The following is a 17,636-nucleotide window of genomic DNA, read 5'->3' on the forward strand; positions in this document are numbered from 1 at the left end:
ACCATCTCTGTATAACGTCACACATTTAATTCTTATTTACCTTTCTGGTAAAACAAAATATTATTGGGGGAAAAAAAGCAATATCAGATGGCTCTTCAGGCATATGGCAAGTAGGAGAGATGACTAGGAATGGTCTTAGGCACAACCATCTGGCAGAAAGAGCACTGTGCATGACTGTGGGAAGTACCCAAACAGAAGAGACACTAGTCATGATGGTCTTTAAGGGGAAATCTGCCTCCCACACTGACATTTTCCTTTTCTGGAAGACATGAATACAATAACCACAAAAAAAAAATAAAAACAGAAGAAAGAATAAACTCCGATGGGGTACTTATCTAAAATCATGGTTTAGTAACCAGCAGAGCAGAAGGATGTTCAGATCCATGTTCAGCAATGGCGTTCGGACTGGTGACAAAGACGTTCTGAGAGTATGTGTGTTTGTACATCACCTTTATGCTCTATGCCTTGCATGAGGAGCTTACATGCAATATACAATGCCGATAGGTACTAAAGGTTTTGGAATAATGGCCAGTTGTTGGACTACCCTTGGCAAGAGATCCCTTCGGTTAACAGTACTGCAACAGTGATATGGAAGGACATTATTATATTCATAAAGTGTCAAAGTATTCTAAGAACTATGCCAATACAAAGAATGAAGAAAGATTTTGCCAGTAGGGGTACAGAAAATAGGCAAAAGGGAGCTAGAATTTACTAGAGAAAGCTGGCAAGGGAACCAAGATACTGGGAACAAATAACTGAAGCAGGAAAGGTTAGAGTGGGATAAGGCCAAGAAGACATTTAGTTCACAGGCTAGAGACTGCCTTCCCTACTGGGGCTTGATCTCAGACTACAGGCAAAAAAAGGGATAAGAGAATTTTAAGTGAAAAACCTGCTCTGGTGATGTTTTTAGTTGAATCTAGAAAAGAAGCAGTTGTTAAAAAATGATAATTAGTACGGCAGATAAAATATTGGATGATAACTATAAGAACCAATCAGAGGAGGTTAGAAAAGATTGGGAAGAGAGATTGGAAAAGCAGTGTATTTAATTATGACATATGTATGGCTCCCAAGTATGTAAACAAGTCCAGAAGGTTTAGGATCTTTGCTTGGACGCGTTTGCATAGGTAGTCTTATACCCCAAGTGGACTTCAAAGAATTTTTCCTCCAGTAGATAGCAAATGTTGGAGATGTGATGGAGAAGAAAGGGGTAACTTGCAACATATGTTCTGGGTGTGTAATGTGTTGGTAGATTTTAAAAATTCTCTATAGAAATATTGGGAAAGCAAATGGCTGTAAATAAGAAAAATGATTACTTTCAGCTGGAACGCAAGATCTGAATTGTCTACACATAGTAATGCCTTATTAAGCTTAATTCTGTTGGCTGCCAAAAAAGCAATTACTAGAAAATGGAAATCAAAGTCTACACCAACTATATTTGAGGTACTGAATATTATAAAAGAGATATAAGAAATGGAAGATGGACCTTTACAAAAGGGATGGAGCAAATTACATAGAAGTAAATGTAAATTGTGGGAACAATACTTGCATAATAATGTTAGGAGGAGGAGTGAGGTTTAAGGGAAGGCAGGAATTCAGCAATTTTGGACTGATGATGGTAGCAAAGAAAACATATATGATGTATACTGTACTGAAACAGAAAAATGTTAAAATGATTTGTTTTCTTTTCTCTTAGTGCATGTTTGCCTATGTTTTAAGTGATAATTAATAAAGGTGATTAAGAAAAAAATGGGTCGTACTTACTTTAGCCTGTGTATTTTGCAGTTCGGTTTCTGCATCTGTCAGCAGTCTGTCTGCTTCTCTGAGCTCAGCCCGTCGCTTTTGAAGTGTTTTTTCTATGCATTCAATTTCATCCATAATATCATCATGATGTTTTAAAGATTTCTCCAGATGCAGTTCATCCAGCAGTGTATCCATGTCACTTTCCAAAAATTCCCTTTAAAATAAATATTTGTTTAAACTAACTCGAAATATACAATTAAGAAAATAAGTGACAATTTTGTACAAGCCATAAACAACAAATTGCATATCCAATTCATGCTGTAATCAAATTCTCATAATTCAGAGTTGACAGTTTCGGACCTAGAGATGTTCATCATATTGATCACTGCTGCAGTGGCCTTAGCTATATGAGTTATATCCTGCCAAGGATATAACAGCAGGATAGCTTCCAAAGATTCAGGGCACCTTCAATGCACCCAAACTGTCAGGAAGCTCGAACTGAACTCAAGAAAAGCCAAGTTTTGAAGCCTATCCCTTCAGAGCTTTAATGCTGCCAAAGAATACACTGCTCAAAGACTTTTGAAGATCAGCGGTCAGCTTGGCGCAGTTCCTTTGCTGGGCAGATATGTTTCCTTTGGGGAAAAATTTCCATTTTTTAGATACTGTTTGTGTTTTATCACTTTCTTTTTCTTCGGGAAAGTTATTTTAAAGCTAAGAGTTTTGTGTTTTAACAGAATGTCATGAGACTGTATCGTACTTTTAAATGGAGCTCTTTTTTTCCTGTCAGTTTAAAAATTGTGTAAGCAACTGAGAACCATTTATTCTACACAGAAATTATGTTTATTTTACTTTTGGGGGTTGGCAAAGTGTTTTAATGTGCTCTTTACTGTGTTGTTCTGTGAAAAAATGACTTTTAAAGACTTGTAGTTTTTACCAGCATTTGCTGCTTATCTTGCCTGGGAAAGAGGTGCCATTTTTCACTTGACCTTGGAACAATCTACAAGTCCCAAGGTTGGTTCTTCCAGAAGCAAAAAAAAAAAAAGAGTTTAGCAATCAGTCTTTGTCACCACAGCAGTCTAGCAATTTGCCTCAGCTGTAAGTGGATGACACTGCTGTGGTCTTTTGTTGCACATCAGAAAATCCATCTTTTACACTGGATCCCCCCTGATATAGCACCTACAGCTACTATGGACTGGGGGATTAGCCACATCCTCTGTGGCTGTTGGGGTCCCATTAGTGAGCAAGGGAGAGTCACTCTTGTCAGTCCTGGGAGAGAGAACAGGGAAAGTTTCCCTGTTGTGTTAAAATGCTGTTCCCATCCCTTGGGAAGTTGCTGTTGTCATTAGTAACATAGTTGGCACCCTTTTTCCTGTCAAAAAGAAACAGAAAACTAAACATCTGTCTACTCTTCCTCAAATTTCCTTTGACAGTAGTAGTTTACTGGGTATGGCTGAGGGTTTAATTCAGGCTGTTGATCCTTCTTGTAAAGCAGTTTCTGGTAAAAGAAAGGAGGATACCTTTTCATGAAGACATTCAAGCTTCTGAATCTGAACTGGAAGATGAAGGGACAGATACAGGGTTTTTCTACTCAGAATTCTAATTCAGACTCAGAGTAGAGATCATTTTCTGATTGTCTCTATAGGTTTTTTTCTTTCTCTGAGACTACTACTAGAATGTGCCAGAGTTTCTGGTGGGAGAACACTGAGGTTTCACAGTCCCTCAGAAAAAAAAAACACGAGTTGTTATAGAAGGAATTTTCAGAACCTACGCCCATTCCTCCTGTTCTGTCAGATTTATAGGATGTGTGTGTGTTACTGCTTACAATTTTCCTGACAGTCAGCCAAATGACCCTAAAAATGCAGATAGGATGTATGAAGTTCCTCCGTCTTTTAAGTTTTTATATACTATTCCCAAACCTGAACCAGTAGTTGATTCTATTGCTACTAAACATTTAGTTAATTCCAATCGTACTCTTTTTCATAAGGATGGGAACATTACTAATAAGTATGGGGGAAAGTGTATACTTCTGCAACTTTTATTTTCAGAACTTTGAATTGTCAGTCTCATATGTTAAAGGTTATTCTAACTGTGAAAGTATGAGGAATGTTTTATCTGCAGTTTCTTCTTGCGAAAACAATCTGCTTTAAATAATTTAGCTTTCTCTATTGCACAGGTCAGTACCCATTGTTTAAAGAATGTGTGTATGACACTATTTGTACATCTTCTAGGACTATGGCCACTGGTACTGTTTTGAGGAGGTTTGCATGGCTGCATTCTCAGAACCTCCCAGATGATGTTAAAATGAGATTTTAAGTTCACCTTTAGATAGAGATTTAGTTTTTGGTCCCTCTGCAGTGGTGATAAAAATGTGTGATGAAAGGAGTAAACTGATCTCTAAGAAAAATTTTTTTCAGTCATCCTTTTCAAAATTTTCTAAGGGATTCTCTTAACTCATCAAGCTTTGGCAAAAAACTGAACAGTCTCATCGAAATATAGGTAAACAAGATGCTTTACAAAGAAATGGCAAGGGAGTTCAAAAATGAGCTTCGAACCACCCAAAACCAAGGACAGTCCAACAAGTTTGAATGACTACTCAAATGACCCCGTGACCCTGCACACACCCCGATCCTCATTTCTTTTAAAAACTCTGAATCTCCGTTTTTTTCTCTTTTGCAACAGATAGTTTCAGGTTTTGAAGATCATTCCTCAAAGTTACAGATGCCAGTGGGGTGAAATTCCTCCTTTCTGGGGGGGGGGGGGTAATTCCTCATCCCCCTTATCAGACTCTTTTTTCCCCAAACAGTTCTTCATCTCATGCTATTCAAAAGAGTGACAGAACCACTTCCTCCATCCCGAATGGAGAAGGGTTCAAGGATGTTCTTAGTGGCAAAAATGAAAATGCTTGGGAGACCAGTTTTGGATCTTTCTTTCCTAAACCTGTTGGTGATAGGGCCCCAATTCAAAATGATATCACTTCACAATCTTTTACCTCTTCTTCCTCTTTCAAGATTCCTGGTAACACTAGACTTATCATTACATATCTATTAGTCCAAACATCAGATGCTTCTTAAGGTTTTGTGTTTCTCAATTACATTATCAGTTCTCTGCCTTATTCTTTGGACTATCTACTACACCAAGAGAGCCACAAAGTGTCTAGCTCCAGTAATAAGTCACTGCAGGCTACAGTGTATCTATATATTCCCATACTTAGATGACTTGCTTATCTTGCAGACTCTTTTTCGGGAATCTCTCTGGGTAAGAGCTCTCTTACACAAGCTGGGATTCCAACAGAACATTCAAATGTCTTTTTTTGACTGCTTCACACAGGATTGTGTTCCTATAATATTAACTAGAAAATGACACCTCAGTTCAAAGAGGTTTTCTTCCATAGTGTAAAACTAGATCTAGATACAGATTTGTTTCTAAGGTCTTCCATTCAAACTTCAGTCACTGCAAGAGAATATCTTTGGATACTGGATCTCATGGTTTCTATGATTCTCATGATATCCTTATCAAGATTCCACATGAGAAAGATACAGTGGTATTTGAATTATCTTTTGCTCCAACTCCAACACCCTCTGTTGTTTCAAATCCCAGTGCTGAGGTTAGTCAGAAGTCACCATTTGGAGGAGACAATAGATAACCCTAAAATACAGGTCTCCCCTTCTTCCTCCTTGTTCCAAAGCAGTCGGTCAATGCAGATAGCTCGGACTTTGCTTGGGGAGCAGGTTCAGAAAGGATAAAAGTGGAGGGTGTGTGGGACACAAATACAGATGCAAGCAGATGAATATTAAAGAGATGCTTGCACTGATGAAGTCACTCAAATCTCTGAATCATCTTTGGTCCCCAGGACCTCTTCAAGTTGTTACAATACCACAGGCATGTAGTATATCAACAACCAAGGGTAAACCATGTCACACCCCCTCTGCATTCTAGCCATGTTAGCTTGGGATATAGCTTCACAGCACAATCTCATTCTACAGGCATCCAACATTCTGTCAGGGAAGACAATCTGAGTAGGTCGACGACAGACCTTCATGAATGGAAGATAGATCAGTGGGTCTTCCAAGATTTAATCCATATTTGGGGAGTTCCTCAAGAAGACCTCTTTGCCTCCTTACTAAAAAAGCAACTGGGAAGATTATGTTCCATTCCCCAACTGTAAGAAGGCCTGGAAGACAAATGCTTTTTTCTTTTCCTGGGACATGAATGCTCCTGTATGCTTTTCCACCCTTTCCTGTAATATCCAGGCTACTTCTGAAGATTGAGAAGGAATACCCCAAGATCACTGTGGTAACTCACTTCTGAACCAGGCAAATGTGGTTCTCTCTTCCTTTGGAAATGGCCAGGGGCAGTTACTATAAGCTTCTTCACAGACTGAATCTACTCATACAAGAACAGGGGTGTTTCATACACCCAAACATCAACCAATTTCAATTGACTACCTGGATGATAGGACCTTAATTCCTTTTAAGCACATGCTTACTGAGGATGTTCAGCAAGTATTAACAGAGGCAAGAAAACCTGCTACTAGAAAATCATATAATAGCAAACGGAAAAGGTTTTCTAGTTGGTGCCAACAACATAATAAGCATCCATTCAGGGCTAGTTGTTCTCTGGTTTTACAATATTTGTGTGAGTTACTATCCTTTGACTTTTTTATTCCTCTTTCAAGGTTCATTTATCAGCCATTTCAGCTATCTCCCCATGTTTTGTCCTCTTTCAATGCAGTCTCATGTCAAAATATTTTTGAAAGGGTTTTTTACACATGGGGCCTTGAAGTAAACCAGTGGCCCCTCCTTAGGATCTCAATTTCGTGTTAGAGAAGCTAGCACTTGCTCTATCTGAACCAGCTGACTTGTTTCTTAACATGGAAAACAGGTTTACTATTTGCTCTGACCTCTGCATGATGAGTATCTGAGTTACAAGCTGTTAGGGTGAGTCAATATTATCTTTTTCCACAGAGAAGGGGTTTCTTTGAGAACTAATCCTCCTTTTATGTCTAAAATAGTATCAGAGTTTACTTTAAACCAAACAATCCATCTCCCCATTTTCTTTCCTGAACCTAAAATTGAGGGAGAAAGGATACTCCACAGACAACTCGGGTATTATCTTGACAGAACTAAATCTTTCACATCTTTGTACCAGTTGTTCATTTCCTGTGAAGGTAAGAACAGTGGACAACTGGTGTCAAAACACACCATGTTCAAAAGGCTGTTACCTTTTGTTATACTCACCATAACAAAACTATTCTGGGCAGGGTCAAGGCCCACTCTACCAGACAGATCTTACACCGTGTAAGTTACAAGGCACTATACGTTTGATTCTTTCTCTACATCCAGATCAGGCTTTGCTAAGACCAATCATCAGCAGTTCCTGGACTCTTCTCTTTCTACCTCCCAAATGTAGTAATCTACCCATATAGCCAAGCCTAATACAGCAGTGATCGATATGATGAACACAGCACAGCTGTATAAGTTAAACCTACTGTAAGAGTTTGAATGTTCACTGCTGCAGTAGCCTCTCCCTTCCCCTGTCCCTTTTTTTGTTGCCATGTTTCTTATGCTAGGGTGTGGAAATTTAATTACTTTTTTTGTTTGTTCCTATTTCATTGTCCTTTCAGGGCTCAGCCTCCCTCTCTCTCTCAGTTGGCAGGAAAGCTCTGAAGGACTTGATGCCCAAACTTGTCTTACAGTCATCTCAGCTCAAGCTGCCTGACAGTTTGGGCACGTGGGAGGTGTCCTGAAGCTTTGGAAGCTGGCCGGCTGTTAAATCATTAATGGGATATAACCTATATAGCTAAGGCTACTGCAACAGTGATCCTTCAAACATCTACTGTTATGGTAAGTTTACTTATGCAACTGTACTTTTCCTTTTTCTGAGCACAGTGATACTTTACAGTTTACTGACACTAGAAGCCAAGTTATTTTTAATTTGTTGACCCTAAACAAAAATACATATAAACTCGGAATTCAGCTACATAAACATCACTTCATTTTTATATATGTCAAAAGCTTCAAATCCCATGTTTCAGAAAGTATGCATTTGAATTGCCTGTGCTACACTTTACTACCACAACTAAAACAGAAAAACATAATCATGAAGCTGCTTACTTTAGAGGTATGTTAGTACATACCAATGTGTTTCCTAAGAAAATCAGTAATGCCAATAAGAGTTCATATTCCTGTGTTGTCAAACAACTACATCTCACCCACGGCTGCCTCTTACTTTGCTGCTTTGAAATCAGTTCTAGAATGTCTGCCTTGCAGATGTAATCAAAGTGGCATTTTTTTAATCCAGTGGTTCCCAACCTTTTTAATGCCAAACCACCCTCACCGAAACTGGTGTAGAGTCATAGCTCCCCTCAAGGCACCTGCTTATTACTACAACATATATTTTTTTTTTTTTTTTTTAATTCTTTTTATTGATTTTTAGTCATAACATTACAAATCATACTTTACAACTTGACTAAACGATAAGTACAGACAAAAATTTCTCTATATACAATAACTATATACAAAGCCCATCTATGTAGAACCTCCAGACCGGAGATTCGAAAGTAGAGTGATTATGTTAAAATTCCTTCATAAACCAGTTTCCAAGCTTCCCTCTGTGATGGATTTAGCCTCATGGAATACCACAAACATTTATGAGCAGAGAAATGCTTCCCAATTATCTGTCTGAGTCCTTCCCAAGATAGGGTTGATCTATCCTTCCAATTTAGGGTGATATAGTATTTAACCAACATAAAGGCTGTTATTAGGAAATACGCGTTCTTAATGTCCAGTATGTGAAGAAGGGCAAATTGCCAAGACAGGGTAGATTTTTCATAGCCCATTTTTTCTAATTTGACTCTGAGGGCACACCATAGTTTGTAAGAGCACTTGCAACTCCAAAAGATGTGGATGATATCTGCTTTCATCATAGGGCAGAATTGGCAAAATGGTGGGACTTCCTTGTACATCTTGTTTAGCAGAGCGTGGGTGTAATACGTTATTTACAATCATAAGTTGGGTATATCTGAACTTTAATAGAGGAATAGCTTTGGAAAATTTTTGAGTGGCTTGTGCTATGGATTTGGAAGAGATCGAGGGGTCTTGTTTTAGCCAAAAGTCAGAATGGATAGCCTCTTTCGTGCACCTAATTTCTGATATTAACTTGTAGGAGTGAGAGATCATTTTCTTTTTACGAGTTAGTAGATTCCAAAGTACCTTACACAACTCTATTTGAGGATCGGGAATATCTGTATCTCTCCAGTACTTGTTGCAGATGTCCATTAATTGTCTAAGCATAGTGGTGTAGTTGATCGAAAGCTTAAACTTGCTTCTGATAGAAGAAATGTGTTCCAACCTGCATGAGAAGAGGTCCAGCACAGTTTTATTTTTGATCAGTGGAAACGAATTCAGATTAACCAAATTTTCGTTTAATTTAATGTTAGGATTAAGGTGTAAAGGTTGGAAGAGATGAAAAGCAGACTGTAGATCAAGGGATTTAAACAAGTTTTGTGTACACCTGATTTGAGACCATAGGTCATTTTGAATTTTGTACTTTCTTTTGGCAGATATGTCTAAGAAAGGTAGGGCCATGGGATTAACGTAAAGAGATTTAATATAATTGTAATAAAGTTTGACCCACGTTGGGCACCAAGCATTAGATTCTTCTCTGAAAGTTGCCACCTTGATTATTCTACTGCTTCTATTTATTTCATACAAAAGTCTAAAATCTGGAAGGCTTAGACCCCCCTTCTCTTTAGGGTATATAAGTTTATTATAGCTTATCCTGATGGGTCTAGGGTGCCATATAAACTTCGAAAGAAATGATTGGATTTTATTAAAGACTTTATTATGAATCAGGGTGTTGGTAGCATTTAGAACATACAGAAGTCTTGGCAGAATGTTCATTTTGATAATGGCCACTTTCGAGAGAACCGGGAGTTTTAGTTGAGACCATCTTTCCATATCCTTTTGAATCACGCCCCAACATCTAGAAAAGTCCCCTTGATGATGTATATTTCCATCTGTTTGGAAGGATACTCCTAGGTATTGCAAATGGTCATTGACTTTTATAGTAGGTATAGATCTTTCACTGGGTAATTGCGAGTAAATGTTAATTGGAAAGATCGTTGTCTTATCTAAATTCACCTTATAATTCGAGAATTTGGAGAAAATTTGTAAAGTATTATTAATTTTGTTAATATCAGTGTTGGGAAGTGAGTAGTAAATATTCAAGTCATCTGCATAAGCTGATAAGGGTACTTCAGTATTAAATAATCTTGGGATATGGTGGAATGTTCTCTGTTTAATTAATAAAAGTAATGGTTCTATATATAGGTTAAATAAAAGCGGTGATAGAGGGCATCCCTGCCTGATACCATTATTAATCAATATCCTTTTGGAGCTATATTTGTTTATTTGTAAAGTAGTATACGCATTTTTATAAAGGGTATTAAGAGCGTGTATAAATTGAGTAGGAAATTAAATTTTGTAGAACCGAGATCAAGAATTCCTTGCTAATTCTATCAAATGCTTTGGATGCATCAATAGCTAGGGCATAGATGGGGTACGCTTGATCAGTGATAGAGAGGACATAGCATTTAGTGTAAGAGTTTGGTCGAAGGTTTGTCTCTGGTTTATAAACCCTGATTGTTCAGGAGAGATGATTTTACCAATCCCAGATTTCAATCTACCGGCTAAGATTGCTGCCAGAATTTTAATATCTATATTAATGATAGAAATAGGTCTATAATTATTGGGGTTGGAGCTGTCTTTATTTGGTTTGGGGATTAGAATAGTTCGGGATGCATTTAGGTGGGGGTCACAAACCCCTTCCTGACTAATAAAGTTAAATAGGTGACATAGAATGATTGATAATTTCTGGCTAAACGCTTTATAAAATTCCGCCGTGAATCGATCCGGTCCTGGCGCTTTATTGGGTTTCAGGTTATTAATCGCCGACATAGTATCGCTTTGAGTGATATCGGCCGCTAATAAGGATCGATGGTGCTCATCTATCTTTGGTGTGACTAGATTGTCAAGGAATAGGTTTAGTTCTTGTCTGTCTATAGGATTTGGGGTAGGATTGTATACTTCTTCATAAATATCTTCAAATATCTTTATTATGTCTTGTGTGTTACAAATATAATTTTGATGAACCTTAATTCTTGAGATAGGGGGAGTATTGCTATGTTGATTAATCAGTCTCGCCAGAAACCTAGAGGGAAGTTGAGCCCAATGTGAATAATTAGCTAAGGCTCTTATCTCATAGAATGAAAGGTTATCCGCCTGTAATGATGTTAATTTTAACTGCAGCTGGGTAATCTCCTTCTCTAGATCTGGTGTGAAGTTCTGTTGAATACGGGATTCAAGGGATTTTAATTCCCCCTGTATAGTCCTTTCTTTTGTGATAAACTCGTTCTTATAATGGGAGGCTTTGTTGATTAATAATCCTCTGATCAAGACCTTAGTGGTAGCCCAAGAGATATCAAACGAGGTGCTGGAGTCCTTAATAGCGAGTATACATTGATCTAATAAGGTATTAATTTCTTTCTTAATATCCGACTTTCCTAGCAAATTAGGGTTGAGTTTCCACCCTCTCACCGGAGAATTTGGGGGGGTATAGCGGGACCATTCAACAGATAAAGTAATCCTTGAGTGATCAGAGATTGATCTTGGATCAATGCAGATATTAGTTCCAAAATTATGAAAAATGTCTGAGATTAGAAAAAAGTCCAGCCTGGACCAGGACTTATGACATTGAGAAAAAAAGGTATAACCTCTGTTCTTAAAGTTGTCGGTATTATTACAATAGGGGTCGAATAGATTAAAGTCACTTTTAAGATCTGCAATAGCGGAGGAGGCTAGTGGATTATTTACGGACACCCTATTAGATCTGTCTAGAATTGGGTCCTGGATAGAATTCCAATCTCCCCCAATTATATAGTAGTGATCCGGGAACTTATGCAGGATGTTATACAATTTCATTATGAAGTTATGTTGTAGCGTACAAGGAGCATAAATGTTTAGGATCACAATAGGCTTATCTAAGTAGTCTAATTTAGTTACAAAGTAACACCATCTGCCCTCAGAGTCAAAGTCCTGTTTTAAAATAGGATGTTTAAAGGAGTTTTTAATAATGATAGCTACCCCAACTTTATTAGTTTTACTCCCCGCTGCTATAATTTCCTTAATCCATCTTCTATTTTTTATGGAGCTCCATTGTTCTCTTAATAAGTGTGTTTCTTGTAACAAGATGCAATCTAGATTGGATTTAAACAGCAAATGGAGGATAAGTTTTCTTTTGCTTTCAGCTTGTAAGCCTTTGACATTCCATGAGGCTATCTTCCACATGACAATCTTAACATTTGTGGGTAAGAAACAAGGTTAATCTTTTCTAAGGTGTAATACTTTAACACAGAGGACGTAAACAAGTAGAATACATTATAAATCCATAGATGGGCGACTCTTCCCGCGTAACTCCCGTGCATAACCACATCCTCCCTTAGCCTGGAAGAGGTTGGGATACCTAAATTATTTAAACACATTGCAAACAGTTGAAACACTCTCCTTTCTACGTGTAACGTTAAAGTACCAGTACAATTTGAGAAGTAATGTATCCCAGAGTATAATCTACAATTCTACAAGAGCTAGAAAGCTACGCTGACTTGAATTGAAACACTGCTTAACTCATTCAGAGCATGTCTTAAGTGTAGAAACAGCAAAACAAAAGCATTCAAAACAGTAATATAATTATAGTGAATAGTAAGACTTGAGACATATCTAACTTGACCCAAAATCTGTTAGTAATATTTTAAATTCTATTTTCCCAAGGGAAGGAGTATCCGAGCACAACCATCTAGTCCACATAGGTCTATGTAAGGTGTATTACTCTGAGGACCTCTATACTAGAATAGGTCCTCATTACTTTTAGTGTGTATTGTATATAAGAAATACAAATCTTTCCATTCCATTCCAGATATAATACAAGTACTGGGAATCTAGAACCCTTAGGCTGTCCATTCCTTGTCAAAATATTATAAACAGGAACATACGTTTTCTAGCATTAGTAAGAAAAAAGAACTTTACAAACACACTTCTAATCCACTTCATTAACATCTCATTTAAGATATAGTAAGTTACTTCTACTAGGATAAGCCCCGTTTTACTATTTAACATAGAAATCTCACCTAATACCCAATAAACAACGATCCAGGATTAGACAACAAGAAATAATTAGATAGTGTGCATCCTAGATCTTCCAAGAAATGAAACCCCTTTATAAACCATGTTCACTTACAGTAGCAGGACGATAGTAACCGTAAAGTAATATTGTAAAATTGCTCAGCTTCTACATCATTTAGGAATTATAATGACTAGACCCCTTCCAAATTCAACAGAACATTCAATGTATCACATTACATTATATGCTCCCAGAGTTTACATGCATCATCTGTTCTTTTAAGAATATTGTAATCAGTGCAGTATATATTCAAGGTAATCGAGACTCATTTATCTGCAATGATCCTGGCCTCGTATCTGGTTATATGGAGCATTGGACCTGTCTTGAAAGTACAATAGATTTAACCCTAAAACGACACTTAGGTTGGTTAAGTTATCAAAATTCAGCTGACCACGCCAACTTTACCTCATTGTTTTTGCGTGACTCACTAGTAAGAGAGGTAAACTATTGTGAAAGACATACACACTTAGAAGGTAGTCAACCAGTAAAGGGCTCTTATTTATGATGGACCCTTGGTTCATCCCTAAGGAGTTGCGTTTTCAGAAAACTAACATAACCCGACTCCTAGGAGTGTCATTACTGCATTTTCAAGAACTATTTACCTCATAAAAGAGCTTGCATTTTCCCATGTGGCCTTAACACGATCTTGATCTACGGGGTTATAACCTATGTCCTAACCTTCATATTAGAATTTTTAAAGTGAAAATAATAACAATAAATACCTGGCTTATGTGATCCATGCAGTATCAAACAAACCAGCTTTATTCAATTCAGGGTCACAACAATTACTTTGTGGTATGTACAGAAGTGTTACTACTTCAAGATGTTATGCTTGCATACTAGGTCATATCAGTGCCACAGGCTTGGCAGTATAGTGTACAGGGATAAGGGGCTACTTCAGTGGGTGTTTTATGCTCATTTGTAAATTTGAGCAAATTGGTGAGTAAGGTATTTTATCAGAAAAAAGCAACATATGTAATTCACATAGGTGTTAGCATAACAAACAAGCCCAGCAGATTCCTAATAATTAATATGGGTACTGTAAATACCGACTTTAAATTACGATCCCCCAAAATTCCTGAGATCCTTAGGACCTGCACCCCATAGAAGTAGTACCCCATGGTAAATAACATACAACTTAATAGAGATATAAATCTCATTTTAGTATATATATAAATATATCATAATGGAGAAAAGAGAGGTGGTTTTCACTAATTGGTATGTACAAAACCATGTTGTTAAGTAATGATCCATAATGAGATGAGTAAGATTCTGCCAATAACATTGTTAAATCAAATGGATATTCCTTTAAGAGAATGTAGGAGTTTGCTGTATTAGTTAGAGTAGGTAATCCTAGCTACACCAAGGGGGTCTGAGATCCGTCATTGAGACTCATAGACCAAGAGAAAGTTATTAATATCACTAGGACAAGTGTAAACAAGTGCCAAAGTCAGACCCAAACAGTATGCATGGAATTAAGTGAGGTAAGGTATACATTCAAGATTTGCCTAGACCTTAGGAGACCACTACCCCCTGTAAAACCTGCATAACCTGTAAAAGGGATCAAGCAGCTGCGGAGTCTTGTGGGGGGGTGCAGCTTGCATCTACATAGCCCGGGTTTAACAATTAGGAACAAGAACGGTAAAACAGGGAGAAATTTAATCCCATACCAGACATATATACTGTAAGCATTGATGGTCTGGAGCTCGTTGACCCCTAAATAACGTCCTTGCATAATGCAAAAGATCCACCTGGGTATTCTGCGAGCCTTCCTTCTGAGGTGCAATGCGCTGAGGACCAGTTCTCTTCCGTTACCTCTGAAACGTTGACCTTCTCAGTGACGGTAAGCATTATAAAAGCTAGAGATTCCGCGAGTGCTCCTTTAACAGCGCTGCAAAGTACGCGCTGTTGTAAGTGAAGAAGGGCATCCATCGACACAGTTTATGTTTCCGTGGATCCACTTGCTGCTTTCAGGGAATAAGGCAACCTGGGAGGTCAGCTGAGTCAATGAGGGCACGCATGTACGGGCGACTGCTGGTGATCCTATAACAGCGCTGCGATGTACGTGCTGTTATACGTGAAGAAGGGCATCCGACGATATGGTTTATGATTCTGAGAAACCACTTGTTGCTTTAAGGGAATACAGCACCCTGGGAGGTTAGCTGAGACGACGAGGTCACGCATGTACAGGTGACTGCTGGGAAATGTAGTCGCCTTATGCTATGCTGAGGATTTACCACCACGAGGCAGCGCTTGGAGAACAAGACTTCAAGGGCCTACGAGAGGCAAGGATCGCTCTCCAGTCACCGCAGCTGCTACCAAAACAGGCAGGCCCCTCTCCATCATCATTCCGGTGGCTCCGGGATGAGGTAGACAGATAGAATAAGACAGGGGAACAATTCTGGGTCCGGCGAGATCAAGGACAAGAAAGAGCTTTAAATATTAGATCTTCATCTTTGTAGAGGTGAGTCGCTAAGTTAAATAGATTAGATTACTTGGATTCTTGCCTCTATCTTGAAGCTTTAGCCGGGTTGGTACCGAAGAGCTTAATAAAGGCAGTAGCAGCATCTTCCTTGTTGGAGACTGTGTGCTTTTGTTCTTGGGCAGTAAAAGATAAAGAATTGGGGTACCTCATTTGAAATCTTATGTTCCTGTTAATAAGATATGCACAGAAAGGGGCTAATTGTTGTCTTGCCACCTTGATGGGGGAGATCTTGCGAAATGGAAATTTTCATTCCTTGCCACGTTATTGATTTTTTGAGCTTGGCTGCAGTTAAGAGTTTGTTCACATGGTGAAAGTTGAGAATTTTAGCATAAACAATTCTGGGGTTTGTTGCTACAGAGGGGGCTCTTAACGCTCTGTGTGCTCTTTCTATTGTAATTTGTTTAGCCTCATGGTCATTATCGAGTAAGAGACTGAAAATGGATGTTATCACCTCTGTTAACTTGGATTGTTCAATGCTTTCATGGATGCCTCTTATAATTAGATTGTTTCTTCTGGATCTAGCTTCAAGATCCAGAATTTTTGTATGTAGATCCTGAATTGATTTTTTATTTATTTTCAGTTCTTCCTGCATGGAATCAATTTTATTGTCCTGGTCCATTATTTTGGACTCAATCTTGTCTAGCCTTGTTAGAATCTTGTCTGTAGATGATCCAATAGCTTTTGTCTGATCTGTAAGATTTAGTATAGCATCCTGTAATGGTTGTAGTGCTGCCTTTAAGTCATCCAAGTTGGAGCTTTCTGCTTTACCTTTGGCTGCATTGGTATTTTTATTGGTATCCCAGGCCTTCTGGACTCTGGGCCTTTTAGAAGAGGAAGAAGAGTCTTTCTCTGGAGAATTAATAGCAGAAAATTTAGTTTTTGTTGTTTGACTTTCCATATCTTCTGATGCTAGAGGCATTTTGATTATTGATTGATGTTTAAAGCAGGCTGAGGTTTAGGAAAGTTTTTCTGATTTAATTTCAGGAGTGTTAGGCCGAGTTCCTTACTGTGCCGGATTCACATGTGGTATCCAGGCTCCCAAATAATCAGCAACAATCCAGCCTAAATGGTAAGAGTTTCAGTTTCTTTTTTTCTTCTGGTGATTGAAATGAAGTATATTAGTAGTTAATCCGTGCTTTTGATAAGAAAAATGTTAAGTCTTACTGGTGAAAAAAGCAGATGTAATATAAAGTGATGCTCTCCTGAGTTTCAGCACTCCCTACAGAACAGCGGCCATCTTGTTCCTCCATTACTACAACATATTAAATATCAAGATGATGAACACTCTTAACAAAATGCAACAATATTTGGTTATGTGACTGAGTGTCCACTTGAGTTTGTGCATTAATCAGCAACTAGTAATGAGCCATGCCACATTTCAGAAGACATAATGAGTTCTACAGTTTACATTTGGACTTGTTTTAATCTATACGAAGAACAAGCCTCAGTCTCAAAATGAGAAACATAGGAAGAAAGTACAAAAGCCAACACCCATGAATACAGTTCTATGTATAGAGGCCACTATTATGTATAACTCAGTGATATAAATATAAAAGTATGAATGCTAAGAGTCAAAGTTGGATAAGCTGAGCTTTCCAACAAAACAAGATGTTTAGGATTACCTGATTTAAAATGATATTTTAGAGCTACAGAGTTAAGACTCATATACATAACATCAACAGAAAGCTCTAATTCAAAGTGGAAAGGGGTGATAAATGGGGGGGGGGGGGTTAAAGAAATAAAGAGTGTGGGATTTTGGATGCAGATCCTTAAGGAGAATAACAGCTGTACAGAATATTATTATTCATGAAGTAGTAGAAAGTATTCTAAGAACTAAGTCAACATGAGAATGAAGAACGATTTTGCTGATAGGGAAGACTGCAATTAGGGATACAGAGAATAGCCAAGATAGAACTGGAATTTATTGGAGAAAACTGGCAAATGAACCAATGTACTGGGAGCAAATAAATACAGAAAAAAAAGATAACAGAATGGGAACAGGCCAAGAAGACATCTGGACTGCAGGCTAGAGATTGCCTTTCTTATCGGGGATTGATATCGGAGTATAGGCAAATAGAAAGGGATAGGTGAATCTTAAGTTAAAAACCTGTACTAGAATTTTTAGTTGAATCTACAACAGAACCTGCTGTTAAAAAAGTGATAATTAAGGACAGCA

At 38.0% G+C, this 17,636-nt stretch overlaps 1 protein-coding gene across 1 annotated transcript in view; it reads right to left on the reverse strand.

The window, feature by feature from the left end:
* The window catches only part of CNTRL (centriolin), a 4,034,091-nt gene that overhangs the window by 1,394,726 nt on the left and 2,621,729 nt on the right, over positions 1-17,636 (reverse strand). Inside the window, 1 exon segment of the mRNA XM_044058259.1 lies at positions 1,762-1,954. Coding sequence (XP_043914194.1) covers positions 1,762-1,954 — 193 coding nt within the window.

This window comes from Protopterus annectens, chromosome 16.part0 (assembly GCF_019279795.1).
Source record: "Protopterus annectens isolate FY-2018-M chromosome 16.part0, PAN1.0, whole genome shotgun sequence".
NCBI lineage: Eukaryota > Metazoa > Chordata > Ceratodontiformes > Protopteridae > Protopterus > Protopterus annectens.